The following is a 16,047-nucleotide window of genomic DNA, read 5'->3' on the forward strand; positions in this document are numbered from 1 at the left end:
ATGTTGGAAGCCACCAGAGTGGCTGGAACAACCCAGTCTGATGGGCAGGTATAAATAATATTTTTATTATTATGGAATAGGACATTCCTAATTTTTATTGGAGTAATGTTGGAGGGTATGTCACACATCCCACAGTGGCCATTTTGTGACCTTTTCCGAAGTCAGACCATTGGTCCACCCAGCTTAGGCCTCAACCCAACACATCCCACAGAAATACAGAAGGAGCTGTTGGGCATCAGGATCCCAGTTACACAGGGCCACAGGAAACTGCCTTCTGCCACCTCAGACCATTGTTCCCTCTAGCTCATTATTGTCTACACAGACTGGCAGTGACTCTGCAGATTTTCTCTTCCAGTCCTACTTGGAGATGCCTCTGGGAATTGCACCAGAGACCTTCTGCATGCAAAGCAGATGCTCCACCGCTCAATTACAGCTTTTCACTAAAGGCTCACACACCCTTTTAACTCAGGATTGATGTATTGTCTTGCTTTCCGGATGTCCTGATCAGTCAAGAGGCACAAAGCAGTATGATAGGAGCTCACATTTCCTGGCGGACCTGTTCGAAACTAGTTTCTGCACAATGGAGTCTATTGATAGGGTCACTTGTGACCGAACGCAAAGAAGAAAGCTGTCATTGGGTCGGGGTCGCCATGAGCTGAGCGATGGGGATGAGAGTGGTTGATGTGCGACCCTCAAAAGGAGAGAGCACCCTCCCTCAGCTAACTGGGCTCCGTAAATCAAGCTGAGTTGCTCCCCAAACTCCCAATGAAAGGACAACGTCGCACAATGACTACAAGCTTCATTTTTTTATTTTTGAAGAGGAGTTGCAATGCAGCTTTGGGCCTGCAGGGGCTGAGCTCAGCACTTCATCGGCCCTTCCTTGCAGTTCTTGTCAGAGTAAAAGCGATACTCCTTCTTGTAAGTGTCCAGGTGGTCCTTCAGGCAGAGGGCTGCTGTTTTGTCACATTCACAGATCTGCTTTTCACAGCTGCTTCCTTCACCTGTTGAGAGAACAGAGGGAGCCTGTCATGTTGTCATCCTGCCCTTCCTGCAAACAACTGAGGGCTGCATCTGTGGCTTCTAGCAAGCCGCCTTATGCAGAGCCAAACAATTTGCCCACCTAGCTTAATACTGTCTACACTGACTGGCAGCAGCCCTCCAGGGCTTTGAACAGGGAGTCTTTTCCAGCCCTACCTAGAGATGTCATGGATTGAGCCTGGGACTTTGTGCCCTGCCACAGAGCCACGCCTCCTCCTTAATGCGTAGGAACATAGCAAGCTACCTTATGCTGAGTCAGACCACTGGTCCATTTAGCAGGGTATTGTCTACACTGGCTGGCAGCAGCTCTCCGGAAGTGCAGGCAAGAGTCTCTCTGAGCCCTACCTTGAGAGGCCAGCTGGGACCTTCTGCATGCAAGGCAGGTGCTCTGTAGCTGAGCCATGCCCCCTCCCTGCAGAGTAACCGCTCTCTCGGAGTAATCAACCTTATAGGGTTGGTAGGAAGATGGCAGGGAGGTGCTCGGAGGAAGTGGAGGCTAAAAATGCGATCAACTAAGTCAGTGATTCTGTGGCGATGTGCTTTGGGCAGCTACCAACAAGGAACATGGAGAAGGGCCATAGTTCAGTGGCAGGACAGTTGCTTTGCATGCAGAAGGTCCCCAGCGACAGGTCCAGCAGGAGTCTCTCTCAGCTGTACTAGGAGATGCCAGGGGTTGAATTTGGGATGCAAACCTTACTGTTCGACAGTGGAGAACGGACTTCCTTAGAAGGTGGTGGACTCTCCTTCATTGGAGGTTTTAAAGCAGAGGTTGGATGGCCATCTCTCAGGGATGCTTTAGATGTGATTCCTACATCGCAGGGGGTTGGGCTGGATGACCCTTGGGGTTCCCTTCCAAGCCTATGATTCTACGATTCTTTAGCTGTGAGTCATGCTTTGCAGGGGTTTGAACTAGAGGATCTCTGGGGTCCCTTCCAACTCTACTGTTACTATGATTCATTTTAAACAAAGGTAGGATAGCCATCTGTCAGAAGAGTGCAAATTTCGATGGATCGGCAGGCGCACAATAGCATTTAGTTCATGGTATGTATGAATTGTCTGTCCTCCAAAAAGCAAGGGATGCAACCCAATTTTTCTCCTGTCGCTACTTACCACAAGTAATAACTCCATCGTCGATGGAATAGTTGTATATGTCGGTGTTGGTGTTACAGTCCTTCAGCTTTTCATAGCAGCAATCATGGGCCAGGCAGCAGCTGTGGAGAAGGAAGAGAAATCTCCTTTAGACAAATCTACACTGTTCACCTGCGTGAGGGAGCTAAAGATGCTCCTTTTATAATTATTTGATTATTTATACACATCTTAATAAAAAAATAGGTATAGTGGTACCTCGGCTTAAGAACTTGATACGTTCTGGATGTCCCTTCTTAACCTGAAACTGTTCTTAACCAGAAGCACCACTTTAGCTAATGGGGCCTCCTGCTGCTGCTGCGCCGCCACTGCACGATTTCTGTTCTCATCCTGAAGCAAAGTTTTTAACCCGAGCTACTATTTCTGGATTAGCGGAGTCTGTAACCTGAAGCATCTGTAACCCGAGGTACCACTGTCTAAGGTACACGCATCAGTTGCACCGATAATTAAAACAACGGTACTATTTTACGCCCATGAGTTTATCAAATGGTGACAATCAGGAATTAAAGGGGGGGTGCCCATCTTGTTCTTTTATTGCTTCATTACCAGGGGCAATAAAGAATTCTGGGAGCTGTAGGTGGGAGCTAAGGGTGCCAAGAGTTATTCCCCTCCTAGAACTACAATTCCCAGAGTAGTTTAACAATAATTTCCTCTTCCCAGAGAAAGCTGGGAACTGTAGCTTTGCCAAGGTAAAAGGGGTGTCTCCTAACAACTCTCAGCGACAAACTACAGTTCCCAGAATTCTTTGCGGTAAACCATGACTTTTAAAGTGGTCTCATAGAGCTTTTCATGTATGGTGTGAATGTGGTCATGGGCTACCTTTTGACTTCTTGTTTCAAAACTTCCCATTTCAGAACCTTCTGCCTATCTGGGGAAGGGGGGTGTTTCTGAGGATAACCCAGTGGGATATCCTTATAAAAAAGCAAATCAATGAAATGAAAGCCCCCAGTGTGGTGAACCAACTCAATACCCCCCCCCCAACTGGCTAGAACAACCAACACACACCAACAAATCTTTTCCAGTACAGCGCCTCTTTGATAATGAGGTGATCAGTTATGTAAAAAACAACAACCCACAAGCCATTGATTTACCGGTCGGTGTCGTCTCGTGGTTTGCCTTGGCCACCCACCCCGCAGTAACACCCGTACGTGGTGTAGTGGGGGAAAGACGTTTTCCCAGTGAGCTTTTGGATCATTCTTCCAAACTGAAAGAGGTTCCCATTTACTGCCAAAACACCTGCAAAGAAACGGGACAAGGCGTCAGGTGCGTGGCTTATTAGGGAAAGGGATCTGTCCTGGCTGTTGTGCTTCTCCACCTCTCCCTTCTACCAAACGGTATTCGGTGCTCCTGAAAAGGGGGCAAATACTCTCTAGCAAATATTGATCCACCTCTCTTCGTTAATAAATTGGTCTGTGCTAGCGGCTATCACTACATTTTGTGGTGGTGGTATCCATAAATGAATTATACCTTGTGTAGCATTTTTAATACATTTTAGGATTTGATACATGTCAGAAGTGGGCAACCTCCCCCCCCCACCCGCCATTGGGGGCTGTATCCTCTCAGAGGTAATCTGCTGGGAGCCACATGGGGGTGGGGGTAGGTGAAGCCACAGCTGATGATGGCTGGAGAAGCAAATGCTTTCTGGATTAATTTATCAAGAAGACCAACCTGCTTCACTTTTGACTTCGGTTGCTCAGATTAGAATTCCCCAAAATTATGAAGGTCTCCTCAGAAGTAGGCTTTGTCAAGTTTGAAGGGGGGTACACTTTAAAAAAAAAGTATGGCCCCTTCCTTTTGTTAGCAGAACATAATTTAATCTCTCCTCTCCCTGTTACTTTTAGATTCCTGCATTTCAGGGGGTTGGACTAGATGATCCTTGGATCCCTTTCCCGCCCTATTCTATTATTCCACTTACTGCAAATCAGCAACACCATTGATCCCCATAAGATCTTCATCTTCTGTTGATAAAGACCTAAAGCAGAAGTGGTACAGTTTTTCAATTTGTTTAGAGGATCCGCATTCCACCTTTTGATATCAGCCACACCCCACACCCCCAAAGATGGCTCAACAACACAAACAGTTCATCCTAAACACAGTAAAATGCCAAGGGTTGTATTGGTTTGAAGGGGAAGTGGGGTTGGAAGGCTGGCAGTCAACCCCTGAGATTTGGCCCATTCCTTCTTAAAGTACAGGTCTGCAACTAGGAAGCTGGCCGGATCAAATTTTGGTTCTATGTGAGTCTGGCTTGTTAGCAAAAATGCCAGCATGTCCTCCCCTCCCCACGCTCCTTGGCCTCACAATCACCTGTGGCATGGATTTCCGTCTCGGACAATGATACAAGTGCAGCATGGCAACATTAGGTGTCTAAAAGAGCAGATTGGCCCAAGAAAGAGGGGTCTGATTAGGCCTGGAAGCAGAAGGTCAGAGATGGGGTGGCAAGTCTGGCCAAGGCCCAGAGAGGCTGGGGGGTGGCAGAATTGAGAAGCGGGGGTGGGGGGTAGACAGAGGCATGGAGAAGGGTCAAGCAGTGTTGGGGAATAAGAAGAGGCATAGGGTGGGGGGCTTTGCCTCTTGGAGCCAAGAAAGAGTGTAGGGAAAGGTAGAGGGGTGGTGCCCATTGGAGGAGATCTGAGGGAAAAGGGGCATCTGACAGACTTGCCAGGGAAGTCACAATTGTGGTGTTACTCCTCTCCAATGAAACCCATTTTGGTTTTGTTCCCCGTTGCCACCCACAGAAGAAATGTTTTTTGTTTCAGCTCAAATGAATATTTATGTTGCCGTTGAATTACATTATCTGTTTTGTCAGCACTTGATTTGAAATGTCAGCAAACAAACAATCAGGGGAAATTGCCTGCAAAAAAACGTTAGTCAGAAGGGCATACAAAGAATGCTGATGGGTTTTCAGGAAGACTTTTTAAAAACAAAGCAGAAATGTAGAGAAGTGAATTTAAGAAGGGGGGGGGGATAAGAATTGAACTTTGACAGATCTTTTTGTCTTCATCCGATGAATGAAAAACTGGGGGTTTACATGAGAGAACATCAATTCCTTTTGTGGAGAAGGTGCCATTCTTTTCAGGGGTGAAAAATCCCAGCAAGGACGTGGCTGGATCCACACTTGCGTTTTCCAGAAACTGAAATTCAGAAGCATTGCTGCCTTTGTCAGTGGAGCCAGAATAGAGCCATCACGGCCGGCAGCCATTGCGAGCCTTTTCTCCCTCGAATTTGTCCAACTTCCTTCTAAAACTGATGGCTTGGTGTTGTTGTGCAGCAGAAACAATTCGTTAAGCAAAACCAACGGCAGCGGTACTTACTTTGCTTAGCCTCCTCGTAAAACTTCTTGGGGGTCGATATCACACCTGGCTCCCTTTCTTCCTTGTGATTTGGTTGTCCTTCTCTCCTCAGAAATGTGACAACTGGGATTTATAGTCCGTTGGAGAGTTTTAACTGTTAGTGAGGGGAAAATCCCATTTCCCCATATCCAGTAACCAGGTGAGAAAGGTAGTTACTCCTTGACTGGACTAACATGCCTAAACCTCTCTAGCCAGTTCCTTCCCCAGTTAGTAAGACAACAGATCTTGCCTCTGGGCCTGCCTGGTTTCATTCTAGAAGAATGATGAAAAATAGCAAAGGTCACCACCAGTAGCTGCCATCCTTCTTTCGCAACCCGAGTGGTCACTTTCTCCACAGGGTGTGGACATTTATACAATTATTAGAAGGATCTTCTCACCAAGTTGTGCAGGAAATGTTGGTGCTGGAGCTTAATAGGAGGAATATGGAAAGCAGAAACAAAAAACGAGCTAGCTTCCCCTGCGGTGGGACTCCCAGAATTAGCCTGCTCAGATGGTTTTGCCAATCTGGTTCAGATGAAGTTGGGCTCTAGAAGTAAACGGACTAGGGGCTGTCCCTCTGTTTGCCCCACTCACCAAACCCTTCCCCACCCCCACCCCATGCTTGGAAGTTAACGTTAACTCCCTAACCCTTTCCACCCCCTTGGAAATATTCAGATTGCTTTCCACCTTCCCAGCCCCATTGCCACATCCACTTCTACCCCTTTGTACTCCTGTTTCCACCTCCAACCCCACATCCATGCTGAAATATACTCGGAGTCGAGTGTGGATTTCATGCTCTTTCTTCAGCTCATAGTAGTGAGGAATACCAGTTCCCCCGAAATGTCTGCTTTATATACATTATTTACACAATGGGCCCCACGTGATTGGCTAATTCTAGGATTCTCCTGTAGGCCAGTCAGGTTGCAGATTCACTTCCACCTGGAGTTGGATTGGGTGGCTCCTGCGGACCAATCAGACTGCTGCATTCTGAATCCTATTGTTCTGGGACCAATCAGGCTGCTGCATTTTGGATCCTATTCAGCTCAGTACATAACACATGCCCCCTCCTCTCCCCTCCTTTGGTGCAACCCCTGCTTCCACAGAACCACTCCCCCCCCCATGATAACCTCCTGCATCTTCCTCCCCCTGCCACCACTAGGCTCCCATTTTCACCTCTCCACCTGCGATGAAGCCACACCTGATCATCTTCTTCAGACCCTTTCATGCCCTAGCATTCATCTTGAACTCCTCAGCTCAGTGCAAGCACTTTCTTCTTGTCCCCCTAGCTCACTGCTGACAGTACATAAAACAACAACAACAACCGCCAGCCACTGAACTCATCTTGGTGCTTCCTTCCTCTCTGAGTTTGGTGCCCCAGCTGACCCACCTCTAAGGCCTGCCCTGGCTGGTGGCACTGGTGAAAAAGTCTGCCTTGGCATTGCCAGCAGCCAGCTGGGGCACCAAGCTGAGGGAGGCGCCAAGCTGAGCTGACCGGCTTTGGGAGAAGTTAACCACGTTTCATGGGTTGCTCTGGATGTCCTTAACAGGCCAGTGGAGGAGAAGACCATCTTTTGTATATAAGAGGAAAGTGTGCCAAACAATGCTAATATTACTTATATTTATTTTATGTACAGCATTTGGGTCCCCCCCCCCGCCCCATATAATTGTTGTTGATATTTTAAAATGATAAGAAAACCGGGGGGGGGGGGGGAATAAGGAAGAGAAGAGAGGGAGAAGATACCAGGAAAGAAAGCATCAATGCAGATGTGGAACGCAAGTACAGCAGGATATTTTTGAGGTTTAATAGGGGGCAGGAGGGGCCTTATAGGGCTGGGCTTTTGACAAAACTGATGGAACGAACCTTCTGATTCCCCCATCTCCCACTGAGGCCGCCAGATGAAATGGCTGCCCCCAGGTGACAGAGCCGACGGAATAAGCTGATATTAGTGAAAAGAACATGCCTTCTATAAGGGAAAATTGCCTTCAAAATGTGTATATTGAGGGAAAGTGCAGATGAATTTTCATGACTTGACTTTCATTTTCAGGGGGGAAAAGACCACAAGCTTCTTTGTACTAATTTATTAGATTTATATACCACCCTTCATCATAAGATCTCACTGCAGTTCACAGAATAAAATACAGGATAAAAACAGGTAAATAAGTAAAACAAAACAGGAAAACATGATTCCCCGCCCTTGCCACAGACACATTCAAAAGGCTGTAGAATATTAATCAGCCCAAAGCCTGGTTGAAGAGAAACATTTTCGCTTCATGCAGGAAAGTGGCGAGCGGAACTCATACATGTTCTTTTTGGCTGGAGAAAAGCGTTGCAAAGTTGAAAGAAGGGAGCTTTTCGATGTTGCAGCTGCATTTCTGTCCAGGTCTTCCTTAGGGAAATGCAAAACCGGAACTGAATTTTGTATCCCATGCAAACTCCCTCCCCCTACTGCCTCCCTACTCCACTTCATTCTTGGCTCAGCAGGACACAGAGGAGGGTGGCCAAAGCACAAAAAGTTGGGGAAGTAGGTGTACTTCTTCTGGTACGTCTTTAAGTTCTTTTTCAGGCACTGCACAAACTTTTGGTCGCATTCACAGGTCAGGCGCTCACACTGGATTGAAGTACCCGGAATCATTGCCCAATACCAGGGTTCGTTTCCTGACAACACAACAAGATTTTGGGCTAAGGAATAAATTCTGGAACTAAGTTGATGGCTGGGGGCAGGAGAGGGGGAGAGAGTCTGTAACTTGCAGTCTCTTAAGCCAGCCAGAAGTAGCAGTACTTATTATTATAATTTGTATCCTGCCCTATGCCCGAAGGTCTCAGAACAGTTCACAGCATAAAACCACAATATAAAAAACAGAAAATACAAAACAAAGACAACCCAATAACCCCTGCTTCCACAACACATTTTAAAAGGGCATGGGGTTTCAATCAGCCAAAGGCCTGGTTAAAGAGGAATGTTTTCACCCGGTGCCTAAAGGTGTATAATGAAAGCACCAGGTGAACTTCCCTGGGGAGAGCATTCCACAAACGTGAGTTGTCTTTCTCCCCTCCGCCCCGTTATACAGGGGCGAACAAAGGCTAACCGACACCTGGGGCGGGGCAAACCGCCGGCTGCAATGTGTTGCACCGCTACATACGGTGCATGCGTGGTGTCGCTACGTAGGGCGCGTGTGCAACGTCACTACATACAGCACATGTGTGCAACACTGCACATGCATTATACATAGCGGTTTGCCACCAGCGCCACTCAAGCGCTATATGGATGGTGGCAGGACCCTCTGCTTGCAGCGGCGGCGGGATCCCACTGCCATCCGTCCAGTGCTCAAGCAGTGCCGGTGGCAAACCGCTATGTACAGCATGTGTGCGGTGTCGCTACGTACAGCGCATGTGTGCGACACCGCACATGCTTTGTACATAACGGTTTGCCGCCGGCACTGCTCGAGCGCCGTACGGGCAGTGGCAGGATCCTCTGCTCACAGCTGCAGCCGCAAACAGAGGATCCTCCACATGCGGCTGCGGCGGGGTGATGGCTGCTCATGCCGCTGCGCCCGGGGTTGGGTGGGGTGAGCACTCTGCAGGGTGCCTTCTTGTCAACCCCCCCCCAGACATGGCAGCTGTGGCAGACTGCCCCCCGCCCCCCCTTGCGATGCCACTGCTGATATGGATCTGGTCCTCAATGTGTCACCTGGTGGGCCCCCATTATCAATTGGTGGTCCTCTGGTGGAATTATCTGGTGGTGAAGGTGGCAGCATCAGTAGACAGCTGAGCCTAGGCACTCTTTTAATTTCCTTCTGTGCCCCTGGCATAGCATTGCTCTGGGGAAACTGGGTCACCTCTACCTATGTCCTTGTAGACCCTCTCAAAGAACACCAAGAGGTTAGTGAGGCAGGACTTTCAGAAGCCACGCTGGCTCTGCTTCGGCAAGACTTGTCCTCCGATATGGTGGAACGCTCTGTCACAAGAGACTAGGGCCCTGCGGGACTTGACATCTTTCCGCAGGGCCTGCAAGGCAGAGCTGTTCCACCAGGCCTTTGGCCAAGGCACAGCCTGACCCCCTCCTTTGGTAATTTCTTCACAGAACTCTAGCCCAGTGGTTGCCATCAATTTGATCTGAAATGATTTTATAATGAATTGATTTTAGAATGCTGTATTATTTTACTGTTGTTAGCCGCGCTGAGCCCAGCTTCAGCTGGGAAGGGCAGGATATAAATAAAAATTATTATTGTTATCGTTGTTAATAATAATAATAATAATAATAATAATAATAATAATAATAATAATAATATCTCAATCTCAGGGCCCACCATACAGTGCCCAGAGGGTGTGTGTGTCCAGTTTGATTATCAAGGCCGTTTCCCCCAAACCACAGCCACCCGATAGGCATAAGGGGGAGGGTGAATTCTGAGTTGGCTGTGCAGAATAGGAGACAGGTGCATGTGGCCGAAGCAAGAGGGTTTCACACCCACCGTCATCAGCTGATGATGAGGGGGCAGGGTTGTTTGGGCAGGAGAGAAAGAGGCACCTTGCCAGTCCTGTGCTTGGCGCTTCCCAAAGCAATGCCCCTTGCACTACAGTTCCCAAGCGCCTGATAGCCAGCTGGTTGTTGGGCTCTTGGGACCCGTTGGGCAAGAGATATGGACAGCGGGGTGGAGCAGGTGGGGCAAAACGTCCACCCAAAGGCATCGGTTTCGCTCTGCAAAGGTCAGCTCACCACAGATGACGTTCCCTGACTTGTAGGTGTAAGAATAGGTGGCAAGTTTGGAGTCACATCCCTGCTCATCCACTCTCTTGTAGCAGCAGTCATGGTTACGACAGCACCTGAGGGCGGGGAGAATAAGAGCAAAGTGATACAGTGTAAAACAAGGGCAGCTAACCCTTTTCATTTCCTGAGAGCCAGATTTCCTCATGGGAAACTTTCCAAGGGCCACATGCCAGTGGTGGGTGGGGCCAGAAGGAAAAGCAGCTGGGGCAAAGGATGCAACTCTTCTCCTTGTACAGAAAGGCTTCCTTTCAGCTGTGCAAAAGATAACGGTTCCCACACTCCCATTCACATCCCTCCAGCCTCCATCCAGGCAAAGCGGGAGACATTTATCGGTTCAAGGACACATTCCAGCCAGGCAAAAGAACTCAAGGAGGGCATGGACCTGGGGAGAGTCCTCAGGGCCAGAAAGAGGGGCTTGGAGGGCCACACCCCTGAAAGGAAAAGTGAGTGGCAGGTAGGCAGGGCAGCAGGGATGCCCCCATGTGGCCCCATCCATAAAAGGTAAAGGGACCCCTGACCATTAGGTCCAGTCATGGACAACTCTGGGGTTGCGGCGCTCATCTCGCTTTATTGGCCGAGGGAGCCAGCCTACAGCTTCCGGGTCATGTGGCCAGCATGACTAAGCTGCTTCTGGTGAACCAGAGCAGCGCACGGAAACGCCGTTTACCTTCCCAACAGAGTGGTACCTATTTATCTACTTGCACTTGGACATGCTTTTGAACTGCTAGGTTGGCAGGAGCAGGGACTGAACAACGGGAGCCCACCCTGTCACGGGATTCGAACCACCGACCTTCTGATCGGCAAGCCCTAGGCTCTGTGGTTTAACCCACAGCGCCACCCACGTAGTTAACGTACCACTTTAAAGAGTCATGGCTCCCCCCCCCCCCCTGCCAGCGTCCTGGGAGGTATAGTTTGCTAAGGAGGCTGAGAGTTGTTAGGAGGTTGCTATCCCTTTCAAAAAAAATGACAATTCCCAAAGTTCCCTTGGAAGTGGGGTTGGTGGTTAAGCCACTCTGGGCTACAACTTGGTGGAACAGCACATGTTCTGTATGTAAAAGGTCCCAGGTTCAAACCCTGACATTTCCAGGTAGGTCTGGCCTAGATTTCTGCCTGAAACCCTGGAGAGCCACAGAGGTTGGATCAATGGACCGAGGGTCTGGTTCTGTAGGAAGCATATCCTGGTGTTCCCTAAAGATTCATGTGGACTATTTATTAGCTTACCAGTCAGTTTGATCCTTTGGCATGCCGCTGCCTCCCCATCCACAATAACACCCATAGGCCATGTAATCTGGTATGGCATTTTTCCCAGTCATTTGTTTGATCATCTCAGCAAGTTGGATGAGACTGCCACCTACTCCGATTGCACCTTGAAAACAGTCAGAGGGGGGAAACCTCAAATCACTAGGGTATTTACAAAGCAAGCATGGAAGTCTCTGGTTTGGTAAAGGAGGCTGAAGGAGAAGAACTTTTAAAAATATAAAGGAATCAGCTGGGAGGACCTATGTATATCTATCTATCTATCTATCTATCTATCTATCTATCTATCTATCATCTATCTATCATCTATCTATCTATCTATCTATCTATCTATCTATCTATCTATCTATCTATCTATCTCTATCATCTATCTATATCCCAGCATAAAGTGTTGTCTCTCATAGTTGTACCTCAGACTACCTGAGAAGCTCAACATGTTAAGAGGTTCTAAGCTGGTTGCTCCAGCTCAAACCGCATGGCTCTCATCAGCCATTCCTGAGTTTCTACAGTATATCAAACAATTTAGGAACTTTCACCACTTTGCAAATAAGCTAAGTCTTACTGCCTGTGCAACCTTTCTGACTGATACATGGAAAAACACATGAACCTAAGCTTTGAAGAGTTTGTAAGTAAAACCATTTTTAACTTACCAAGTGTGCGATCTATTCCTCTGCTGTGGGAAGAAGGACATTTTGGAACTCACAAGGGCATCTTTTAAAGGTCCAACAGCCTATATTTCCATGCTTTATTTGCTGCATATGTTGTGATTTTAAATCTCTGCTGGGGTTCCCGCATCAAACCTGGATCTTGGCACCCAATTTTTTATACCTTTATTATCCTTGCCACCAACACTACAACACCCATCATCCCTGATCATTGGCTTAAGCTGTCTGGGAATGATGGGAGTTGTAGTCCAGCAACACCTGAGGACACAAGGTGGAAGAACATTGGCGTGGACAACAGGGTATTAGATGGAACATGGACAGCTTCAAGCGCATCCCTAGCTCAGGGGCAGAACACCTGCTTTGCCTGTAGAACGTCCCAGCTTCAACCTTCAGGTAGGTTTGGGGCATACCATTATCTGAAACCCGTGGGGGGGGGGGCGCTTTGCAAGTCCAACTCAACAGCGTAAGGACAGCTTCTTAAGTTTCCCTATCTGTGTGCTTGCCGTTGATCTGAGTGGAGTGACGTAAGGGAGAGACTAAAATTTAAGTATGTGTATTCCACCCCAGCACATACTCACCACATGTCAATAATAGCAATGCCACCACTGCAGACAGAGTCGTATTTGCCATGTGTGGCCCTGAAAAAGAAATTTTAACCTCTCGATCTGACGTTCCTTTTACAGGAGCAGTGATGAACAAACAAAACAAAGGCAGCAAAGTCATTCCCAAATAGCAGGTGTTACTTGTACAGTGGTACATCGGGTTAAGAACTTAATTTGTTCTGGAGGTCTGTTCTTAACCTGAAACTGTTTTTAACCTGAAGCACCACTTTAGCTAATCGGGCCTCTTGCTGCTGCTGCGCCGCAGGAGCACAATTTCTGTTCTTATCCTGAAGCAAAGTTCTTAACCCGAGGTACTCTTTCTGAGTTAGCAGAGTCTGTAACCTGAAGTGTCTGTAACCTGAAGCACCTGTAACCCGAGGTACCACTGTATGAGTAAGTAACACCAGCAACAATTGGCTTCTTGATAGAAGAAGCCACGATGTGGCAGCCTCTTCTGCTCACTAGGGCAACTTTACAATCTGGAGCTGTGTCTGTTCTCTCTCTCTCTCTCTCTCTCCCTCTCTCTCTTTCCCCCCACTCTCTCTACTTACCTTTTCTGGGTATGGCAGGGAAAATTTCAGAGGCTGCAGATAACTTCTGCTTGGTGATCAAGGGTGAATATATATATATGCACACACACACACACACACACACACAAACACTCCACCCCATTAGGGACTGTTAACTCCGCCCCATTAGGAATTGTTATACAGAAGTTATTCTTGTTAGGGCTTCCCTGTAAATAATTTTCATATTCTCTTTCATAATTTCCACATAATTGCCCATATGCTTCTTTTTAAACTGTAATAACTCACATTTCCTCCCATGCGGTTTTCTTAAGAAGACGATGAAGAAGAAAGGTACTCTGCTGGTCAGACGTTTTGCTATCATCACAGTTGAGCGCAGCTTTAAAAGCGATGGCCGACAACGTAGATGGATTGAGCAATTTCATGAAGGGAAGATAAGGCTATGGAGAGCCACTAGCCAGAATGGCTAGAGCTGACTCCATGGTTTCTGAATACCAGTTGTGGGAAACTACAGGAAGGGAGAGGACTTTTGTGTGCTTGCGTCTTGCTTGCAGGTTCCCTACAAGTTCGCTACTGTGAGATCAGGTTGATGGATTTATGTATAAGCTAAACAAGCTATAGCTTAGAGCCCCACTCTCTTGGGGGCCCCCAAAAAAATTTAAGAAAAAAATCTGGATGTACATTTCCAAAATAGAAGATAAAAAACAAATAAGATAAAACCTACATACAGCAACAGTGTTTTGTGTTGTGTAGGCTCCTATGATGTAAGTAATGGACCCCGCCTGATAGCCCACTCCCTAAAATATCACTGGTTGGATACCTATTAGGTCCATAAATTACCACATAGCATATATTCAACACAAAAACAGCAACAATCTGTTGTTGACAAAGGACAGCTGGGCATATAAAGGGCCCCATTACCTTCAGTAGCTTAGGGCCTCATCAAACCTAAATCCAGCCCTGACTGGAGATAAGTAAGCAATAATTCTGGACAGAATTGGAGGGCTTTATCCTAAAGAAGATGCGAAGACAGAAGAAGAAAGCAATGAAGCATGTTTTCCTGCTGGTACAGGGGCAATGCTTTCACTCTCATGGCAGAAGAAATAAACCAAACATTGTTCCTGGAACTAAAGTTAACCAGAAAATGCTTCCAGTAAGGCTCATTTCAAGGACCTGAAGAGTACAGCGTTCAAGCATATAACTATAATCATGCATCTGGATGGCTTCATTTTCAAGCACATTCTGACCATGGATTGCACCAGGAAGCTTGCTGCTGCAACTCGTACTCCAGGTGTGATCGATGAGGGTGATAGGAAGCAAATGCCTCAGGAAAAGACTACGAAACCAAAGGAGGAAGTGCAGGATTTCAACAGATTCTTTTTTTATATATATAAAAAATCATTTTTATTAAATTTTCCATTTTAACAATCCAATCCAATCACATTAAATATTCCAGATTATACATATACATATCAAATAATCCAAATTTTCTGCCAAATTATAATGTTTTTAATGGGACTTCCCATGCTTCAAGTTTGGAGTGTTCTGATCAGCTCTACTGCTTTTCATAGTCATTTCCAGTAGTTCCTCTAATTCTTCCTGTTGTTAACCTAGGATTTCAACAGATTCAAAGGATCACATCAGTCTCAATGCTAAAGAGACAAGGAAATTAGGAACCAATACCCGGCTAAGTAATGCAGACAATGCACAAGCTCTGTTTTCAGAGAATGGCGACAAGGATATCAATAGATGCCGGGGTATCAACACTGTGCCAGAAGTGAGAAAGTCATGCAGTTTGTGTATGACAGAGCAAGTGCACAGAACATCCCTGCGGAAGACTCTTTGGTGCACTACGTGGTAGAGATGAAGGTCAATGGGAACAGGGGTGGGGAGAGTAGTTGTGGTTGAAAGAACCAGAAAGTCAAGAAACAGAAAGTTACCTAAAAGCACAAGCAGAATGGCAACAGATAAATCTCAGCAAGGCCAAATGTGTACTGTCAATTTGTCTTCTCAGGGAACCAGACAAAGTTGGATTTTTGCGTGTCATCTTGTAACCCTGGTTTGAGTATCAATTACTCAGGGTTTTTTGGGGGGTGGGAAAAGTCATCAGGAGGATTAAGAATGTGGAAAGGGTGTTACGTTCAGGCAGGAGAATTGGAATGTTGCATGCACATCCCCATTTCTCTCCTCTTCTGCTGTAGTTCACTCAGAAAGTCATAGCAATTGCCAAGGCAAGTCAAATCAGGACCCTGGACAGCCACCGGTGGGCCCCGCTGGCTGAGCTATGGAAGATGTTGTCTTGGCAAAGGTCTAGCAAAGACCTCATAAGCTATGAGAAGATGTTGTCACAGCAAAGGCGGCTGGCAGGGCCTTCTGTTCCAATGGCTCTGCTCTTGAAGGTCTGCAATCCATAAAAGACCTGGAATTTACTCGGCAGTTCATGTTCCTGCATGGCTGTGGAACAGGAGATGCTATAGGGGAGTTATCTCTAGAACCTGATGGTGATTAAGGATCCACATAATCAGTCCTCAGAAAGTGATTCAGAGAGGTTTTCTCTGAATGGGATCACTCATGTGTCATCTGAAGCTGAGTTTTTGGAGTGAGATTGGGACTCCGGTGCGGGGGACGTCCCATCCTCCATCTGAGAAATGTTGAGTGGCAAGACCTTCTCCTTATTCTCTTCTTTCCCCTTCCTTCCCCCCTCTGCTCTGTGGATT

The 16,047-nt window shown here is 47.1% G+C and overlaps 1 protein-coding gene and 1 long non-coding RNA gene across 5 annotated transcripts; both read right to left on the bottom strand.

Moving 5' to 3' along the window:
* Positions 1-808: 808 nt before the first annotated feature.
* LOC310850114 (basic phospholipase A2-like) lies at positions 809-6,074 on the bottom strand. 3 transcript variants are annotated; one of them, XM_083751235.1, is made up of 6 exons: positions 5,912-6,074; positions 5,496-5,786; positions 4,100-4,156; positions 3,276-3,420; positions 2,149-2,249; positions 809-1,001 (listed from the first exon to the last, which is right to left on the bottom strand). In XM_083751235.1, exons 3-6 carry the CDS (start codon positions 4,137-4,139, stop codon positions 859-861), a joined length of 429 nt encoding a protein of 142 aa, XP_083607361.1. In that variant the 5' UTR covers positions 4,140-4,156; positions 5,496-5,786; positions 5,912-6,074; the 3' UTR covers positions 809-858. The 3 variants fall into 3 exon arrangements, with proteins under 3 accessions (XP_083607361.1, XP_083607360.1, XP_083607362.1); XM_083751234.1 differs by having other exon boundaries at positions 5,496-6,074; XM_083751236.1 differs by lacking the exons at positions 5,496-5,786; positions 5,912-6,074 and adding an exon at positions 4,489-4,871.
* Positions 6,075-10,228: 4,154 nt separating this feature from the next.
* LOC310851039 lies at positions 10,229-16,043 on the bottom strand. 2 transcript variants are annotated; one of them, XR_014567547.1, is made up of 5 exons: positions 15,271-16,043; positions 14,252-14,342; positions 12,783-12,839; positions 11,501-11,645; positions 10,229-10,335 (listed from the first exon to the last, which is right to left on the bottom strand). It is a non-coding gene; the product is annotated as an uncharacterized lncRNA (long non-coding RNA). The 2 variants fall into 2 exon arrangements; XR_014567548.1 differs by lacking the exons at positions 14,252-14,342; positions 15,271-16,043 and adding an exon at positions 13,355-13,792.
* Between the last annotated feature and the right edge of the window lie 4 nt (positions 16,044-16,047).

The sequence above is a fragment of the Podarcis gaigeae genome, assembly GCF_964106915.1.
Source record: "Podarcis gaigeae genome assembly, chromosome: 8".
Classification (NCBI taxonomy): Eukaryota; Metazoa; Chordata; class Lepidosauria; order Squamata; family Lacertidae; genus Podarcis; species Podarcis gaigeae.

Bases quoted from the DNA above. Each gene is read 5' to 3' on its own strand.
- LOC310850114 (XM_083751235.1), bottom strand. From the start codon at position 4,139: ATGAAGATCTTATGGGGATCAATGGTGTTGCTGATTTGCA. The intron at 3,421-4,099 runs GTAAGTGGAATA...GTTTCTTTGCAG, and splicing joins AATGGTGTTGCTGATTTGCA to GTGTTTTGGCAGTAAATGGG. The intron at 1,002-2,148 runs GTAAGTAGCGAC...TTCTCTCAACAG, and splicing joins CGATGGAGTTATTACTTGTG to GTGAAGGAAGCAGCTGTGAA.